The sequence below is a fragment of the Columba livia genome, chromosome 35 (genome assembly GCF_036013475.1).
Source record: "Columba livia isolate bColLiv1 breed racing homer chromosome 35, bColLiv1.pat.W.v2, whole genome shotgun sequence".
Taxonomy (NCBI): Eukaryota; Metazoa; Chordata; class Aves; order Columbiformes; family Columbidae; genus Columba; species Columba livia.
In genome coordinates this window covers 137,701-155,353 of record NC_088636.1, presented here as the reverse complement: position 1 = coordinate 155,353, position 17,653 = coordinate 137,701, and the positions used below count along the sequence as shown (strand labels likewise).

Here is a 17,653-nt window from a genome sequence, read left to right as displayed (position 1 = left end):
ATTACTCCCCCAGTGCTTCCCAGTATCGCCCCAGTGCCTCCCAGTAACCTCCCAGTATCCCCCATTACCCTCCCAGTATCCCCCATAACCCCCCAGTAACCTCCCAGTATCCCCCAGTACAAACCAGTACCCCCCAATTACCCCCCAGTGTCTCCCAGTCCCTCCCATTACCCCCCTTATTCCCACGCGGTGGGCGTGGCCAAGCCAAGGTGGGCGTGGCCGAGACGCGGTGGGCGTGGCCGAGACGCATTACCTTGGCAGCCGTTGCCAGGGTCAGGAAGGCGGGACCTGCGGGCGGCCAATGGGGAGCCAGCATCTCCAGCACGAGTGCCACGTCATTCATGACGTCAGCCGCCAACCTGGGCGGGGCCACGCATGGTGTGTGTGGGGGGGTGGTCACGTGGGGGCGCGTTGCTGGGCAACGAGGGGGCGTGGACTCGGGGGAGTGGGCGGGGTTTGGTGGAGGGGGCGCGTTGCTGGGCAACGAGGGGGCGTGGCCCTGGAAAGGGGCGGGGTTTGGAGGGGGCGTGGCCTCACCGCCATTGTTTGGCTTCACAGTCCAGGCGGCTCCTGGGGAGAAACCAGTAAAGACCAGTAAGGACCAGTAAAGACCAGTAAGGACCAGTAAAGACCAATACGGACCAGTAAGGACCAGTACGGACCAGTAAAGACCAGTACGGACCAGTTGTGGCGCCCAGTAAGGCCCAGTGATGGTTCCCAGTGCTCCCAGTTCATCCCAGTCCCTCCCACTATATCCCAGTATAACCCAGTATATCTCCGTTACCCCCAGTCCCTCCCAGTATAAACCAGTATAACCCAGTATAACCCCGTATATCCCAGTACAACCCAGTATAACCCAGTACAACCCAATATATCCCAGTATAATCCAGTATGCCCCAGTATAACCCAGTACGACCCAGTATATCCCAGTATAACCCAGTACACCCCAGTATATCCCAGTATAACCCAGTATAACCCAGTACAACCCAGTATAACCCAGTACAACCCAGTATATCCCAGTATAACCCAGTATAACCCAGTACAACCCAATATGACCCAGTATGCCCCAGCATAACCCAGTATATCCCAGTATAACCCAGTACAACCCAGTATATCCCAGTATGACCCAGTATGACCCAGTAAGACCCAGTACAACCCAGTATATCCCAGTATATCCCAGTATAACCCAGTATGCCCAGTATAACCCAGTACAACCCAATATGACCCAGTATGACCCAGTATATCCCAGTATAACCCAGTATATCCCAGTATAACCCAGTATAATCCAGTATGCCCCAGTATATCCCAGTATAACCCAGTACACCCCAGTATATCCCAGTATATCCCAGTATAACCCAGTATGACCCAGTATGACCCAGTATGACCCAGTACAACCCAGTACAACCCAGTATAACCCAGTATGCCCCAGTATATCCCAGTATGACCCAGTATGACCCAGTAAGACCCAGTACGACCCAGTATATCCCAGTATATCCCAGTATAACCCAGTATGACCCAGTACAACCCAGTATAACTCAGTATATCCCAGTACAACCCAGTATAACCCAGTATAACCCAGTATGACCCAGTATGACCCAGTACAACCCAGTATAACCCAGTATAACCCAGTATGCCCCAATATAACCCAGTACAACCCAATATGACCCAGTATCACCCAGTATCACCCAGTATATCCCAGTATAACCCAGTATAACCCAGTATGCCCCAGTATAACCCAGTATATCCCAGTATGACCCAGTATAACCCAGTATATCCCAGTATAACCCAATATGCCCCAGTATATCCCAGTATGACCCAGTACAACCCAGTATATCCCAGTATGACCCAGTAAGACCCAGTAAGACCCAGTATATCCCAGTACAACCCAGTATAACCCAGTATATCCCAGTATAACCCAGTATGCCCAGTACAACCCAGTATAACCCTGTATGCCCAGTATAACCCAGTACAACCCAATATGACCCAGTAAGACCCAGTAAGACCCAGTATATCCCAGTACAACCCAGTATAACTCAGTATATCCCAGTATAACCCAGTATAACCCAGTACACCCCAGTATGACCCAGTATAACCCAGTACAACCCAGTATAACCCAGTATATCCCAGTATAACCCAGTATATCCCAGTATAACCCAGTACGACCCAGTATATCCCAGTATATCCCAGTATAACCCAGTACAACCCAGTATATCCCAGTATATCCCAGTATAACCCAGTATGCCCCAGTATAACCCAGTACAACCCAGTACAACCCAGTATAACCCAGTATAACCCAGTACAACCCAGTTCATCCCAGTATAACCCGGTATAACCCAGTACACCCCAGTACACCCCAGTATATCCTAGTATATCCCAGTATAACCCAGTATGACCCAGTGTAACCCAGTACAACCCAGTATAACCCAGTTCATCCCAGTTCATCCCAGTTCATCCCAGTCTAACCAGTTTCCTCACCCCTGCCACCACGTGAAGCTGATCCGCGTCACCATCCCCACCCCATCTGCAAATTTTGGGGTGAAAAGAGGCGATTTTAGGCAATTTATCACAATTCGGGGCGGGGGGAGGGGGAGTTGGGGACATTTTGGGGTGAATTTGGGGGATTCTGGGTCATTTTGGGTCATTTTGGGGCTGAATCTTGAGGGATTTTGAGGTGAATTTGGGTCATTTTGGGTTCAATTTGGGTCATTTTGGGTTCAATTTGGGGCCATTTCGGGCTGAATTTGGGTCATTTTAGGCCAAATTTGGGTCATTTGGGGCTCAACTTGAGTCATTTTGGGCTCAATTTGGGCCATTTTGGGCCAAATTTGGGCCATTTTGGGCTCAACTTGGGTCATTTTGGGCCTAATTTGGGTCAATTTGAGCCATTTTGGGCTCAACTTGGGTCATTTTGGGCCAAATTTGGGTCAATTTGGGCCATTTTGGGCTCCACTTGGGTCATTTTGGGCCTAATTTGGGTCAGTTTGTGTCATCTTGGTTCAATCTGGGTCATTTTGGGTTCATTTTGGGCTCAATTTGGGCCATTTTGGGCTCAACTTGGGTCATTTTGGGCCTAGTTTGGGTCAGTTTGTGTCATCTGGGTTCAATTTGGGTCATTTTGGGCCAAATTTGGGTCAATTTGGGCCATTTTGGGCTCAACTTGGGTCATTTTGGGCCTAGTTTGGGTCAGTTTGTGTCATCTTGGTTCAATTTGGGTCATTTTGGGCCAAATTTGGGTCAATTTGGGCCATTTTGGGCTCAACTTGGGTCATTTTGGGCCTAATTTGGGTCAGTTTGTGTCATCTTGGTTCAATTTGGGTCATTTTGGGCCAAATTTGGGTCAATTTGGGCCATTTTGGGCTCAACTTGGGTCATTTTGGGCCTAGTTTGGGTCAGTTTGTGTCATCTTGGTTCAATCTGGGTCATTTTGGGTTCATTTTGGGCTCAATTTGGGCCATTTTGGGCTCAACTTGGGTCATTTTGGGCCTAGTTTGGGTCAGTTTGTGTCATCTTGGTTCAATTTGGGTCATTTTGGGCTCAACTTGGGTCAGTTTGTGTCATTTTTGGTTCAATTTGGGTCATTTTGGGCCAAATTTGGGCCATTTTGGGTTCAACTTGGGTCATTTTGGGCCCAATTTGGGTCATTTTGGGTTCAACTTGGGTCATTTTGGGCCAAATTTGGGCCATTTTGGGTTCAACTTGGGTCATTTTGGGCCAAATTTGGGCCATTTGGGGCCAAATTTTGGTCATTTTGGGTTCAATTTGGGCCATTTTGGGCTGAATTTGGGTCATTTTGGGCTCAATTTAGGTCATTTTGGGCCCAATTTGGGTCATTTTGGGCTCAACTTGGGCCACTTTGTGCTGAATCTTGAGGCAAATTTGGGTCATTTTGGGTGAATTTGGGTCATTTTGAGCTCAATTTGGGTCATTTTGGGTTCAATTCGGGTCATTTTCGGCTCAACTTGGGTCATTTTTGGAGCAATTTGGGTCATTTTGGGCTGAATCTTGAGGGATTTTGAGGTGAATTTGGGTCATTTTGGGCTCAATTTAGGTCATTTTGGGCCCAATTTGGGTCATTTTGGGCTCAACTTGGGCCACTTTGGGCTGAATCTTGAGGCAAATTTGGGTCATTTTGGGTGAATTTGGGTCATTTCGAGCTCAATTTGGGTCACTTTGGGTTCAATTCGGGTCATTTTCAGATCTACTTGGGTCATTTTTGGAGCAATTTGGGTCATTTTGAGCTCAATTTGGGTCATTTTTTGTTCAATTTGGGTCATTTTTGGAACAATTTGGGTCATTTGGGGCTGAATTTGGGCCATTTTGGGCTGAATTTGGGCCATTCTGTGCTCAATTTGGCCCATTTTGTCCTGAACCTCAAGCGACTTTGGGCCGAATTTCCCCCTTTTTGGGCCCAATTTCCCCCTTTTTGGGCCAAATTTGATCATTTCTATGATAACTCAACCCCGTTTTTGCCGATTTTGGGTCATTTTGGGTCGATTCGGGCCGTTTTTGGGGTGATTTGGGGTGGTTTTGGGCTCACCGCGCAGCAGCCAGCCCAGCGCGGCCCCGGTGACGCTGGCGTTGGTGTCCCCGACCCCCACGGCCTGCAGGACGGAGCGCGCGGCCACCGCGCCGGCCAGCGAGCTGCACAGGGCCTGCGGACCAGTATGGACCAGTATGGACCAGTATGGACCAGTAACAGGCCCCAGGGACCTCCCCAGGACCCCCTGGCCACATCCCAGTATAAACCAGTATAGACCAGTATAAACCAGTATGGACCAGTATGGACCACTATGGACCAGTATGGACCAGTAAGAGGCCCCAGGGACCTCCCCAGGACCCCCCGGCCACATCCCAGTATAAACCAGTATAGACCAGTATGGACCAGTATGGACCAGTATGGACCAGTATGGACCAGTATGGACCGGTAACAACCCAGGGACCCCCCCACAGTGCTCCCAGTGACCCCCAGATCCCTCCCAGTGACCCCCAGCCACATCCCAGTATAAACCAGTATAGACCAGTATAGACCAGTATGGACCAGTATGGGCCAGTATGGACCAGTATGGACCAGTATGGACCAGTAACAGCCCCCAGGGACCTCCCCAGGACCCCCCGGCCACATCCCAGTATAAACCAGTACAGACCAGTATGGACCAGTATGGACCAGTATGGACCAGTATGGACCAGTAACAGGCCCCAGGGACCTCCCCAGGACCCCCCGGCCACATCCCAATATAAACCAGTATAGACCAGTATAAACCAGTATGGACCAGTATGGACCAGTATGGACCGGTAACCACCCAGGGACCACCCCCCAGTGCTCCCCAGATCCCTCCCAGTGACCCCCAGCCACATCCCAGTATAAACCAGTATAGACCAGTATGGACCAGTATGGACCAGTATGGGCCAGTATGGACCAGTATGGACCAGTATGGACCAGTAACAGCCCCCAGGGACCTCCCCAGGACCCCCCGGCCACATCCCAGTATAAACCAGTACAGACCAGTATGGACCAGTATGGACCAGTATGGACCAGTATGGACCAGTAACAGGCCCCAGAGACCTCCCCAGGACCTCCTGGCCACATCCTGGTATAAACCAGTATAGACCAGTATAGACCAGTATGGACCAGTATGGACCAGTAACAGCCCCCAGGGACCTCCCCAAGACCCCCCGGCCACATCCCAGTATAAACCAGTATAGACCAGTATGGGCCAGTATGGACCAGTATGGACCAGTATGGACCAGTAACAGCCCCCAGGGACCTCCCCAGGACCCCCCGGCCACATCCCAGTATAAACCAGTACAGACCAGTATGGACCAGTATGGACCAGTATGGACCAGTAACAGCCCCCAGGGACCTCCCCAGGACCCCCCGGCCACATCCCAGTATAAACCAGTAGAGACCAGTATAAACCAGTATGGACCAGTATAAACCAGTATGGACCAGTATGGACCAGTATGGACCGGTAACCACCCAGGAACCCCCCCCAGTGCTCCCAGTGACCCCCAGATCCCTCCCAGTGACCCCCAGCCACATCCCAGTATAGACCAGTATAGACCAGTGTAGACCAGTATGGACCACTATGGACCAGTATGGACCAGTATGGACCAGTATGGACCAGTAACAGGCCCCAGGGACCTCCCCAGGACCCCCCGGCCACATCCCAGTATAAACCAGTAGAGACCAGTATAAACCAGTATGGACCAGTATAAACCAGTATGGACCAGTATGGACCAGTATGGACCGGTAACCACCCAGGAACCCCCCCCAGTGCTCCCAGTGACCCCCAGATCCCTCCCAGTGACCCCCAGCCACATCCCAGTATAAACCAGTAGAGACCAGTAGAGACCAGTATAGACCACTATGGACCAGTATGGACCAGTATGGACCAGTATGGGCCAATATGGACCAGTAAGAGGCCCCAGGAACCTCCCCAGAACCCCCCGGCCACATCCCAGTATAAACCAGTAGAGACCAGTATAAACCAGTATGGACCAGTATAAACCAGTATGGACCAGTATGGACCAGTATGGACCAGTATGGACCGGTAACCACCCAGGAACCCCCCCCCAGTGCTCCCAGTGACCCCCAGATCCCTCCCAGTGACCCCCAGCCACGTCCCAGTATAGACCAGTATAAACCAGTATAAACCAGTACAAACCAGTACCTGCAGCGCGTCCCAGAGCTGGTAGCCCAGGTAGTCGCTGCTGACGCTCTCGGGGAAGCCCTGGGGGAGCAGCACCCGCTGCACCAGTACAGACCAGTTACTCCCAGTATAAACCAGTACAAACCAGTAACCCCCCATCACCCCCCCAGTGACCCCCAAACACCTCCCAGTTACACCAGTTACTCCCAGTATAAACCAGTAACATCCCATTAATGACTCAGTGACCCCCAAGTACCTCCCAGTGCAAACCAGTTACCTCCCAGTATAAACCAGTAACCCCCCATCACCCCCCAGTGACCCCCAAGCACCTCCCAGTTACACCAGTTACCTCCCAGTCCCCTCCCAGTTCCCTCCCAGTCATTCCCAGTTCATCCCAGTTCCCTCCCAGTCCATCCCAGTTACCCCCGTTAACCCCCCAATCCCCTCCCAGTCCCTCCCAGTCCCTCCCAGTCCCTCCCAGTCCATCCCAGTCCCTCCCAGTCCATCCCAGTCCCTCCCAGTCCATCCCAGTCCCTCCCAGTTCCATCCCAGTCCCTCCCAATCCTCTCCCAGTCCATCCCAGTCCCTCCCAGTCCATCCCAGTCCCTCCCAGTTCCATCCCAGTCCCTCCCAATCCTCTCCCAGTCCATCCCAGTCCCTCCCAGTCATTCCCAGTTACCCCCTAATCCCCTCCCAGTCCATCCCAGTCCCCCCCAGTCCCTCCCAGTCCATCCCATTCCCATCCCAGTCCCTCCCAGTCATTCCCAGTTACCCCCCAATCCCCTCCCAGTCCCTCCCAGTCCATCCCAGTCCCTCCCAGTCCATCCCATTCCCATCCCAGTCCCTCCCAGTCATTCCCAGTTACCCCCCAATCCCCTCCCAGTCCCTCCCAGTCCATCCCAGTTCATCCCAGTCCCTCCCAGTCCATCCCAGTCCATCCCAATCCCTCCCAGTCCATCCCAGTCATTCCCAGTTACCCCCTAATCCCCTCCCAGTCCATTCCAGTCCCTCCCAGTCCATTCCAGTCCCTCCCAGTCATTCCCAGTTACCCCCTAATCCCCTCCCAGTCCATTCCAATCCCTCCCAGTCCATCCCAGTCATTCCCAGTTACCCCCTAATCCCCTCCCAGTCCCTCCCAGTCCCTCCCAGTCCATCCCAGTCCCTCCCAGTCCATCCCAGTCCATCCCAGTCCATCCCAGTTCTTACCTGGGCCGCTCTCCACGCGCCCCCCCCCGCCCCCCCCGTCTCGTCCCTGCGGAGCCGCCCCCGCTCCTCCCCCCGGTACCGAGCGGCTTCGTGCGACCCCCACAGCTCCCGGCACAAAGTCGGGGACCCCCCGGCAGCGGCCGGACCCGCCGGGACCTGCCCGGGATCCCCCCCGAGCCCCCCGGCCGCCCCGGCCGCCTCCGACCCCTTCCCGGGAACCGCCGCCGGAGACATAGCGACGGGCGGAGGGAAGAGGCGGACTTCCGGGAAAGGGATGGATGGGAGGGGAGGCGCGCTGGGGAGGGAGTCCGCCAGCTCTCTATGGTCTCCGCGTTGGGATAATGGAGGGGGAGGTCCTCCAGCTCTCTATGGTCATTGGAGCGGGCTGGGAGGAGGGTCCTCCAGCTCTCTATGGTCTTCCCGGTACAACAGTGTAGGAGGCGGGTCCTCCAGCTCTCTATGGTCATTGGAGCGGGCTGGGAGGAGGGTCCTCCAGTTCTCTATGGTCTCCCCGGTACAACAGTGTAGGAGGCGGGTCCTCCAGCTCTCTATGGTCATTGGGGCGGGCTGGGAGGAGGGTCCTCCAGCTCTATGGTCATTGGGGCGGGCTGGGAGGAGAGTCCTCCAGCTCTCTATGGTCATTGGAGCGGGCTGGGAGGAGGGTCCTCCAGCTCTATGGTCATTGGGGCGGGCTGGGAGGAGAGTCCTCCAGCTCTCTATGGTCATTGGAGCGGGCTGGGAGGAGGGTCCTCCAGCTCTCTATGGTCATTGGAGCGGGCTGGGAGGAGGGTCCTCCAGCTCTATGGTCATTGGGGCGGGCTGGGAGGAGAGTCCTCCAGCTCTCTATGGTCTCCCCGGTACAACAGTGTAGGAGGCGGGTCCTCCAGCTCTCTATGGTCATTGGAGCAGGCTGGGAGGAGGGTCCTCCAACTCTCTATGGTCTTCCCGGTACAACAGTGTAGGAGGCGGGTCCTCCAGCTCTCTATGGTCATTGGACCGGGCTGGGAGGAGAGTCCTCCAGCTCTCCATGGTCATTGGAGCGGGCTGGGAGGAGGGTCCTCCAGCTCTATGGACATTGGGGCGGGCTGGGAGGAGGGTCCTCCAGTTCTCCAGCTCTCTATGGTCTTCCCGGTACAACAGTGTAGGAGGCGGGTCCTCCAGCTCTCTATGGTCATTGGAACGGGCTGGGAGGAGGGTCCTCCAGTTCTCTATGGTCCCCCCGCTCCGACAGTGTAGGAGGCGGGTCCTCCAGCTCTCTATGGTCATTGGGGCGGGCTGGGAGGACAGTCCTCCAGCTCTCTATGGCCATTGGGGCGGGCTGGAAGGAGGGTCCTCCAGATCTCTATGGTCTCCTCGGTATGACAGTGTAGAGGCGGGTCCTCCAGCTCTATGGTCATTAAGGTGGGCTGGGAGATAGGAGACTGTAGGACAGTCCTCCAGAGCTCTATGGTCTCCCCATTGGGACAGCGTAGGAGGACAGTCCTCCAGGACTCTATGGTCACTGGGCCAGGAGGTCATCCAGCTCTCTATGGTCATTGGGGCGGGCTGGGAGGAGGGTCCTCCACCTCTCTATGGTTTCCCCGGTAAAACAGTGTAGGAGGCAGGTCCTCCAGCTCTCTATGGTCATTAGGGTGGGCTGGGCAGAAGGTCCTCCAGAACTCTATGGTGTCCCCTCCCTTGGGCCAGTCACTTTGGGGCCATTCGGGGGTCCGTTGGGACCATTTTTGGTCACGTGGCCCCTCTACCCCAACTCTATGGTCTCACCCCACCCTTGGGTACCCCGCCCCGGACGCCTGGGTCCTCCCAACAGCCACACGGCAGCTCCAAGCGCTTTATTGGTTGGGATGGGTTGGAAGGGGGCGGGGCCACCTATGGGTCACGGGGGGTGGGGGTGGGGAGCACCCATAGGTCACCAGGGGGGCACCCATGGGTGCCGTGGGGCACCTGGGGGTTCCAACACGGACATGAAGCGGGGGTTGGTCCTGCAGGGGGCGTCGACTTGTCTCCGAGGGTTGTGATTGGCTGAGGGGGTGGGCGGGTTGGCCAATGAGCATCGTGGGGGGTTCAACCAATGAGGAGGCAGAAGAAAGTGGGGTCTCCAAGGTGGTGATGACCTGTGGTTGGCCATGGTTGGTCTTGGTTGGCCATGGTTGGTCTTGGTTGACCATGGTTGGTCTTGGATGACCATGGTTGGTCTTGGTTGGCCATGGTTGGTCTTGGTTGACCATGGTTGGTCTTGGTTGGCCATGGTTGACGTCAGTTGACCATGGTTGGTCTTGGATGACCATGGTTGCTCATGGTTGGTCTTGGTTGACCATGGTTGATCTTGGTTGACCTTGGTTGACCACGGCTGGTCTTGGTTGACCATGGTTGATCATGGTTGACCTCGGTTGCCCATGGTTGACCTTGGTTGACCATGGTTGATGTTGCTTGCTCATGGTTGGTCTTGTATGACCATGGTTGACCTCAGTTGATCTTGGTTGCCCAAGGTTGACCATGGTTGACCTTGGTTGACCATGCTTGGTCTTGGATGACCATGGTTGGTCTTGGATGACCATGGTTGACCATGGTTGATTTCGGTTGCTCATGGTTGGTCTTGGTTGACCATGGTTGACCATGGTTGATCTTGGTTGCCCAAGGTTGACCTTGGTTGCCCAAGGTTGACCTTGGTTGACCATGGCTGGTCTTGGTTGACCATGGTTGATCATGGTTGACCTTGGTTGACCATGGTTGATGTTGGTTGCTCATGTTTGGTCTTGGTTGACCACGATTGACCTTGGTTGACCATGGTTGATGTTGCTTGCTCATGGTTGGTCTTGGTTGACCATGGTTGACTTCGGTTGATCTTGGTTGCCCAAGGTTGACCATGGTTGGTCTTGGATGACCATGGTTGACCTCAGTTGATCTTGGTTGCCCAAGGTTGACCTTGGTTGACCATGGTTGACCTTGGTTGACCATGGTTGGTCTTGGATGACCATGATTGACCATGGTTGATCTCGGTTGCTCATGGTTGGTCTTGGTTGACCATGGTTGATCTTGGTTGCCCAAGGTTGACCTTGGTTGACCATGGCTGGTCTTGGTTGACCATGGTTTACCTTGGTTGCCCATGGTTGATCTTGGTTGCCCAAGGTTGACCTTGGTTGACCATGGTTGATCTTGGTTGCCAAAGGTTGACCTTGGTTGACCATGGCTGATCTTGGTTGCCCAAGGTTGACCTTGGTTGACCATGGTTGATGTTGGTTGCTCATGGTTGGTCTTGGTTGACCATAGTTGACTTCGGTTGATCTTGGTTGCCCAAGGTTGACCATGGTTGACCATGGTTGGTCTTGGTTGACCACGGTTGATCATGGTTGACCTCGGTTACCCACGGTTGACCTCAGTTGCCCATGGTTGACCACCAAGTCCCTCAGTTGGCCAACAACCCCCCATGGCCGCGACGGGAAGCGGGTGGCACGCGGGGCTCAGCTGATATAGACGCGGTGGAAGTCGTGGGCGCCGAAGGCCGCGTTGCACTTGGGGCACTTGCGCTGGCGGGTGTCGTAGCGGCTCTTGACGCACTCGAAGCAGAAGACGTGGAAGCACTTGGTGAGGACGGCGTCCTTCTTGCGGGCGTTGCAGCAGGGGCAGGTCAGGCGGGCCTGCGGCAAGATGGCCGTCAGTGGTGCCTTGGAAGCCACCAATCGGCTTCCAGAAACCACCCGGGGGCTTCTAGAACCAGCCATGGGCTTCTAAACCCAACCAGAGGTTCTACGACCCCAACTTGAGGTTCTACCATCCAATGGAAGATGGTGAGATGATGGGACAAGATGGCCGCCGACGCGAGGGTGACACCCATGGGTGCTCAGGGTGACACCCATGGGTCTCCCAAGCCAACCAATCACCTTCCAGCCCCATCTGGAGGGTCTACAAACCCAACTTGAGGCTCTACCACCCAATGGAAGATGGTGAGATGACGGGACAAGATGGCCGCCGACGCGAGGGGGACACCCATGGGTGCTCAGGGCCCCACCCATGGGTCCCCCAAGCCAACCAATCACCTTCCAGCCCCATCCGGAGGGTCTACAACCCCAACTTGAGGTTCTACCACCCAATGGAAGATGGAGAGATGATGGGACAAGATGGCCGCCGACGCGAGGGTGACACCCATGGGTGCTCAGGGTTACACCCATGGGTCCCCCAAGCCAACCAATCACCTTCCAGCCCCATCTGGAGGGTCTACAACCCCAACTTGAGGCTCTACCACCCAATGGAAGATGGTGAGATGATGGGACAAGATGGCCGCCGACGCGAGGGGGACACCCATGGGTGCTCAGGGTGACACCCATGGGTCCCCCAAGCCAACCAATCACCTTCCAGCCCCATCTGGAGGGTCTACAACCCCAACTTGAGGCTCTACCACCCAATGGAAGATGGAGAGATAATGGGACAAGATGGCCGCCGACGCGAGGGGGACACCCATGGGTGCTCAGGGTGACACCCATGGGTGCTCAGGGCCCCACCCATGGGTCTCCCAAGCCAACCAATCACCTTCCAGCCCCATCCGGAGGGTCTACAAACCCAACTTGAGGTTCTACCACCCAATGGAAGATGGAGAGATGATGGGACAAGATGGCCGCCGACGCGAGGGTGACACCCATGGGTGCTCAGGGTGACACCCATGGGTGCTCAGGGTGACACCCATGGGTCTCCCAAGCCAACCAATCACCTTCCAGCCCCAGCTGGAGGGTCTACAACCCCAACTTGAGGTTCTACCACCCAATGGAAGATGGTGAGATGACGGGACAAGATGGCCGCCGACGCGAGGGGGACACCCATGGGTGCTCAGGGTGACACCCATGGGTCTCCCAAGCCAACCAATCACCTTCCAGCCCCATCCGGAGGGTCTACAACCCCAACTTGAGGTTCTACCACCCAATGGAAGATGGTGAGATGATGGGACAAGATGGCCGCCGACGCGAGGGTGACACCCATGGGTGCTCAGGGTGACACCCATGGGTCCCCCAAGCCAACCAATCACCTTCCAGCCCCATCTGGAGGGTCTACAACCCCAACTTGAGGCTCTACCACCCAATGGAAGATGGAGAGATAATGGGACAAGATGGCCGCCGACGCGAGGGGGACACCCATGGGTGCTCAGGGTGACACCCATGGGTGCTCAGGGTGACACCCATGGGTCTCCCAAGCCAACCAATCACCTTCCAGCCCCATCTGGAGGGTCTACACACCCAACTTGAGGCTCTACCACCCAATGGAAGATGGTGAGATGACGGGACAAGATGGCCGCCGACGCGCGGGGGACACCCATGGGTGCTCAGGGTGACACCCATGGGTGCTCAGGGCCCCACCCATGGGTCTCCCAAGCCAACCAATCACCTTCCAGCCCCATCTGGAGGGTCTACAACCCCAACCTGAGGCTCTACCACCCAATGGAAGATGGAGAGATAATGGGACAAGATGGCCGCCGACACGAGGGGGACACCCATGGGTGCTCAGGGTGACACCCATGGGTGCTCAGGGCCCCACCCATGGGTCTCCCAAGCCAACCAATCACCTTCCAGCCCCATCTGGAGGGGCTACAACCCCAACTTGAGGTTCTACCACCCAATGGAAGATGGTGAGATGATGGGACAAGATGGCCGCCGAGGCGAGGGGGACACCCATGGGTGCTCAGGGTGACACCCATGGGTGCTCCAGCCCCACCCACCCGGTACTCCTTGATCTCCTCCTGCAGGATCTGGTCGGCGTCGGCGTAAACCTCCACCTTGCGTTGCTTCTCCAGCTTGCGGCGCAGGCGCGACAGCTCCTCCTGGAGGACGGGAGGACCACGGGCTCCTATAGGGACCCTATAGGGACCCTATAGATCCCTCCAGACCCCCAGAGGTCCCCACAGATCCCTCCAAACCCCTATAGATCCCAACAGAGCCCCATAGACCCCTGTAGATCCCCATAGATGTCCATAGGGCCTCTCATGCACGACAGCTCCTCCTGGAGGACGGGAGGACCACGGGCTCCTATAGGGACCCTATAGGGACCCTATAGATCCCTAGAGGTCCCCACAGATCCCTCCAAACCCCTATAGATCCCTACAGAGCCCCATAGACCCCTGTAGATCCCATAGATGTCCATAGGGCCTCTCATGCACGACAGCTCCTCCTGCAGGACGGGAGGACCACGGGACCCTATAGGGACCCTATAGATCCCTCCAGACCCCCAGAGGTCCCCACAGATCCCTCCAAACCCCTATAGATCCCTACAGAGCCCCATAGACCCCTGTAGATCCCCATAGATGTCCATAGGGCCTCTCATGCACGACAGCTCCTCCTGCAGGACGGGAGGACCACGGGCTCCTATAGGGACCCTATAGGGACCCTATAGATCCCTAGAGGTCCCCACAGATCCCTCCAAACCCCTATAGATCCCTACAGAGCCCCATAGACCCCTGTAGATCCCATAGATGTCCATAGGGCCTCTCATGCACGACAGCTCCTCCTGCAGGACGGGAGGACCACGGGCTCCTATAGGGACCCTATAGATCCCTCCAAACCCCTAGAGGTCCCCACAGATCCCTCCAAACCCCTATAGATCCCTACAGAGCCCCATAGACCCCTGTAGATCCCCATAGATGTCCATAGGGCCTCTCATGCACGACAGCTCCTCCTGCAGGACGGGAGGACCACGGGCTCCTATAGGGACCCTATAGATCCCTCCAGACCCCCAGAGGTCCCCACAGATCCCTCCAAACCCCTATAGATCCCAACAGAGCCCCATAGACCCCTGTAGATCCCCATAGATGTCCATAGGGCCTCTCATGCACGACAGCTCCTCCTGCAGGACGGGAGGACCACGGGCTCCTATAGGGACCCTATAGGGACCCTATGGATCCCTCCAGACCCCTAGAGGTCCCCACAGATCCCTCCAAACCCCTATAGATCCCAACAGAGCCCCATAGACCCCTGTAGATCCCCATAGATGTCCATAGGGCCTCTCATGCACGACAGCTCCTCCTGCAGGACGGGAGGACCACGGGCTCCTATAGGGACCCTATAGATCCCTCCAGACCCCCAGAGGTCCCCACAGATCCCTCCAAACCCCTATAGATCCCAACAGAGCCCCATAGACCCCTGTAGATCCCCATAGATGTCCATAGGGCCTCTCATGCACGACAGCTCCTCCTGCAGGACGGGAGGACCACGGGCTCCTATAGGGACCCTATAGATCCCTCCAGACCCCTAGAGGTCCCCACAGATCCCTCCAAACCCCTATAGATCCCTACAGAGCCCCATAGACCCCTGTAGATCCCCATAGACGTCCATAGGGCCTCTCATGCACGACAGCTCCTCCTGCAGGACGGGAGGACCATGGGACCCTATAGGGACCCTATAGGGACCCTATAGATCCCTCCAGACCCCTAGAGGTCCCCACAGATCCCTCCAAACCCCTATAGATCCCAACAGAGCCCCATAGACCCCTGTAGATCCCCATAGATGTCCATAGGGCCTCTCATGCACGACAGCTCCTCCTGGAGGACGGGAGGACCACGGGACCCTATAGGGACCCTATAGGGACCCTATAGATCCCTCCAGACCCCCAGAGGTCCCCACAGATCCCTCCAAACCCCTATAGATCCCAACAGAGCCCCATAGACCCCTGTAGATCCCCATAGATGTCCATAGGGCCTCTCATGCACGACAGCTCCTCCTGCAGGACGGGAGGACCACGGGCTCCTATAGGGACCCTATAGGGACCCTATAGATCCCTCCAGACCCCCAGAGGTCCCCACAGATCCCTCCAAACCCCTATAGATCCCAACAGAGCCCCATAGACCCCTGTAGATCCCCATAGATGTCCATAGGGCCTCTCATGCACGACAGCTCCTCCTGCAGGACGGGAGGACCACGGGCTCCTATAGGGACCCTATAGATCCCTCCAGACCCCCAGAGGTCCCCACAGATCCCTCCAAACCCCTATAGATCCCAACAGAGCCCCATAGACTCCTGTAGATCCCCATAGATGTCCATAGGGCCTCTCATGCACGACAGCTCCTCCTGCAGGACGGGAGGACCACGGGCTCCTATACGGACCCTATAGATCCCTCCAGACCCCTAGAGGTCCCCACAGATCCCTCCAAACCCCTATAGATCCCTACAGAGCCCCATAGACCCCTGTAGATCCCCATAGATGTCCATAGGGCCTCTCATGCACGACAGCTCCTCCTGCAGGACGGGAGGACCACGGGCTCCTATAGGGACCCTATAGGGACCCTATGGATCCCTCCAGACCCCCAGAGGTCCCCACAGATCCCTCCAAACCCCTATAGATCCCTACAGAGCCCCATAGACCCCTGTAGATCCCCATAGATGTCCATAGGGCCTCTCATGCACGACAGCTCCTCCTGCAGGACGGGAGGACCACGGGCTCCTATAGGGACCCTATAAGGACCCTATAGATCCCTCCAGACCCCCAGAGGTCCCCACAGATCCCTCCAAACCCCTATAGATCCCAACAGAGCCCCATAGACCCCTGTAGATCCCCATAGATGTCCATAGGGCCTCTCATGCACGACAGCTCCTCCTGCAGGACCGGAGGACCACGGGACCCTATAGGGACCCTATAGGGACCCTATAGATCCCTCCAGACCCCCAGAGGTCCCCACAGATCCCTCCAAACCCCTATAGATCCCAACAGAGCCCCATAGACCCCTGTAGATCCCCATAGATGTCCATAGGGCCTCTCATGCACGACAGCTCCTCCTGCAGGACAGGAGGACCACGGGCTCCTAGAGACCCTATAGGGACCCTATAGAGCCCTATATGGTCCCCCATAGAAACCCATAGGCCCCCATGACCCCCTATAACCCAATAGAGACCCATAACCCCCATAGGGCCCAATGGGGACCCCCATAGAACCCAACAGGGACCCATAAGCCCCATAGAACCCAATAGGGACCCCATAACACCAATAGAAACCAATAGGGACCCCATAGAACCCAACAGGGACCCCATAACCCTCCATAGGGACCCATAACCCCCATAGAACCCAATAGGGACCCCATAACCCCCATAGAACACAATAGGGACCCCATAACCCCCATAGAACCCAATGTGGACCCCACAGAACCCAACAGGGACCCCATAACCCTCCATAGGGACCCATAACCCCCATAGAACCCAACAGGGACCCCATAACCCCCACAGAACCCAATAGGGACCCCATAACACCAATAGAACACAATGTGGACCCCATAGAACCCAACAGGGACCCCATAACCCTCCATAGGGACCCATAACCCCCATAGAACCCAATAGGGACCCCATAACCCCCATAGAACCCAATGTGGACACCATAGAACCCAACAGGGACCCCATAACCCTCCATAGGGACCCATAACCCCCATAGAACCAACAGGGAGCCCATAACCCCCATAGAACCCAATGTGGACACCATAGAACCCAACAGGGACCCCATAACCCTCCATAGGGACCCATAACCCCCATAGAACCCAACAGGGAGCCCATAACCCCCATAGAACCCAATAGGGACCCAACAGAGACCAAATGATGCCCATAGAACCCAATGGGGACCCCACAGAACCAAACAGGGACCCATAACCCCCATAGAACCCAACAGGAACCCCATAACCCCCATAGAGCCCAACAGGGACCCCATAGAACCCAATGGGGACCCCATAGAACCCAATAGGGACCCATAACCCTCCACAGAACCCAACAGAGACCAAATAACTCCCATAGAACCCAACAGAACCCACTAGAGACCAAATGATGCCCATCAAACCCCAT

The 17,653-nt window shown here is 55.9% G+C and overlaps 3 protein-coding genes across 7 annotated transcripts in view; all 3 read right to left on the bottom strand.

Annotated features, from left to right (window-relative positions):
• Window positions 1–8,182, bottom strand: part of RUSF1 (RUS family member 1) — a 32,629-nt gene extending 24,447 nt beyond the window's left edge. Inside the window, exons 1-6 of the mRNA XM_065044304.1 lie at window positions 7,901–8,182; window positions 6,672–6,757; window positions 4,538–4,652; window positions 2,476–2,521; window positions 538–570; window positions 254–359 (exon numbers count right to left, since the gene is read on the bottom strand). Of these exons, the coding sequence (XP_064900376.1) occupies window positions 254–359; window positions 538–570; window positions 2,476–2,521; window positions 4,538–4,652; window positions 6,672–6,757; window positions 7,901–8,090 (576 nt within the window). The 5' untranslated portion in view covers window positions 8,091–8,182. The remainder of the gene's footprint in view (window positions 1–253; window positions 360–537; window positions 571–2,475; window positions 2,522–4,537; window positions 4,653–6,671; window positions 6,758–7,900) is intronic.
• Window positions 8,183–9,673: 1,491 nt separating this feature from the next.
• Window positions 9,674–11,204, bottom strand: LOC135576933 (mucin-2-like). Of its 5 annotated transcripts, none has more exons than XR_010468580.1 (3): window positions 10,642–11,204; window positions 10,042–10,571; window positions 9,674–10,011 (listed from the first exon to the last, which is right to left on the bottom strand). XR_010468580.1 is itself a non-coding variant. In XM_065044290.1 (3 exons), exons 1-3 carry the CDS (start codon window positions 11,202–11,204, stop codon window positions 10,151–10,153), a joined length of 954 nt encoding a protein of 317 aa, XP_064900362.1. In that variant the 3' UTR covers window positions 9,674–10,150. The 5 variants fall into 5 exon arrangements, 3 of the variants coding, with proteins under 3 accessions (XP_064900362.1, XP_064900363.1, XP_064900361.1); XR_010468581.1 differs by having other exon boundaries at window positions 9,674–10,031; window positions 10,082–10,571; XM_065044290.1 differs by having other exon boundaries at window positions 9,674–10,361; window positions 10,392–10,571.
• Window positions 9,674–17,653, bottom strand: part of RNF40 (ring finger protein 40) — a 75,510-nt gene continuing 67,530 nt past the window's right edge. Inside the window, exons 21-22 of the mRNA XM_065044264.1 lie at window positions 13,561–13,662; window positions 9,674–11,494 (exon numbers count right to left, since the gene is read on the bottom strand). Of these exons, the coding sequence (XP_064900336.1) occupies window positions 11,318–11,494; window positions 13,561–13,662 (279 nt within the window). The 3' untranslated portion in view covers window positions 9,674–11,317. The remainder of the gene's footprint in view (window positions 11,495–13,560; window positions 13,663–17,653) is intronic.

What these genes read in the sequence shown, in the direction of transcription:
- LOC135576933 (XM_065044289.1), bottom strand. Translation starts at nt 11,204, where the DNA reads ATGATCAACCGTGGTCAACCAAGACCAACCATGGTCAACCATGGTCAA. An exon ending in AGCAAGCAACATCAACCATG is followed by an intron (nt 10,572 to 10,641) that starts GTCAACCAAGGT and finishes TGGTCAACCAAG; the next exon opens with GTCAACCATGATCAACCATG.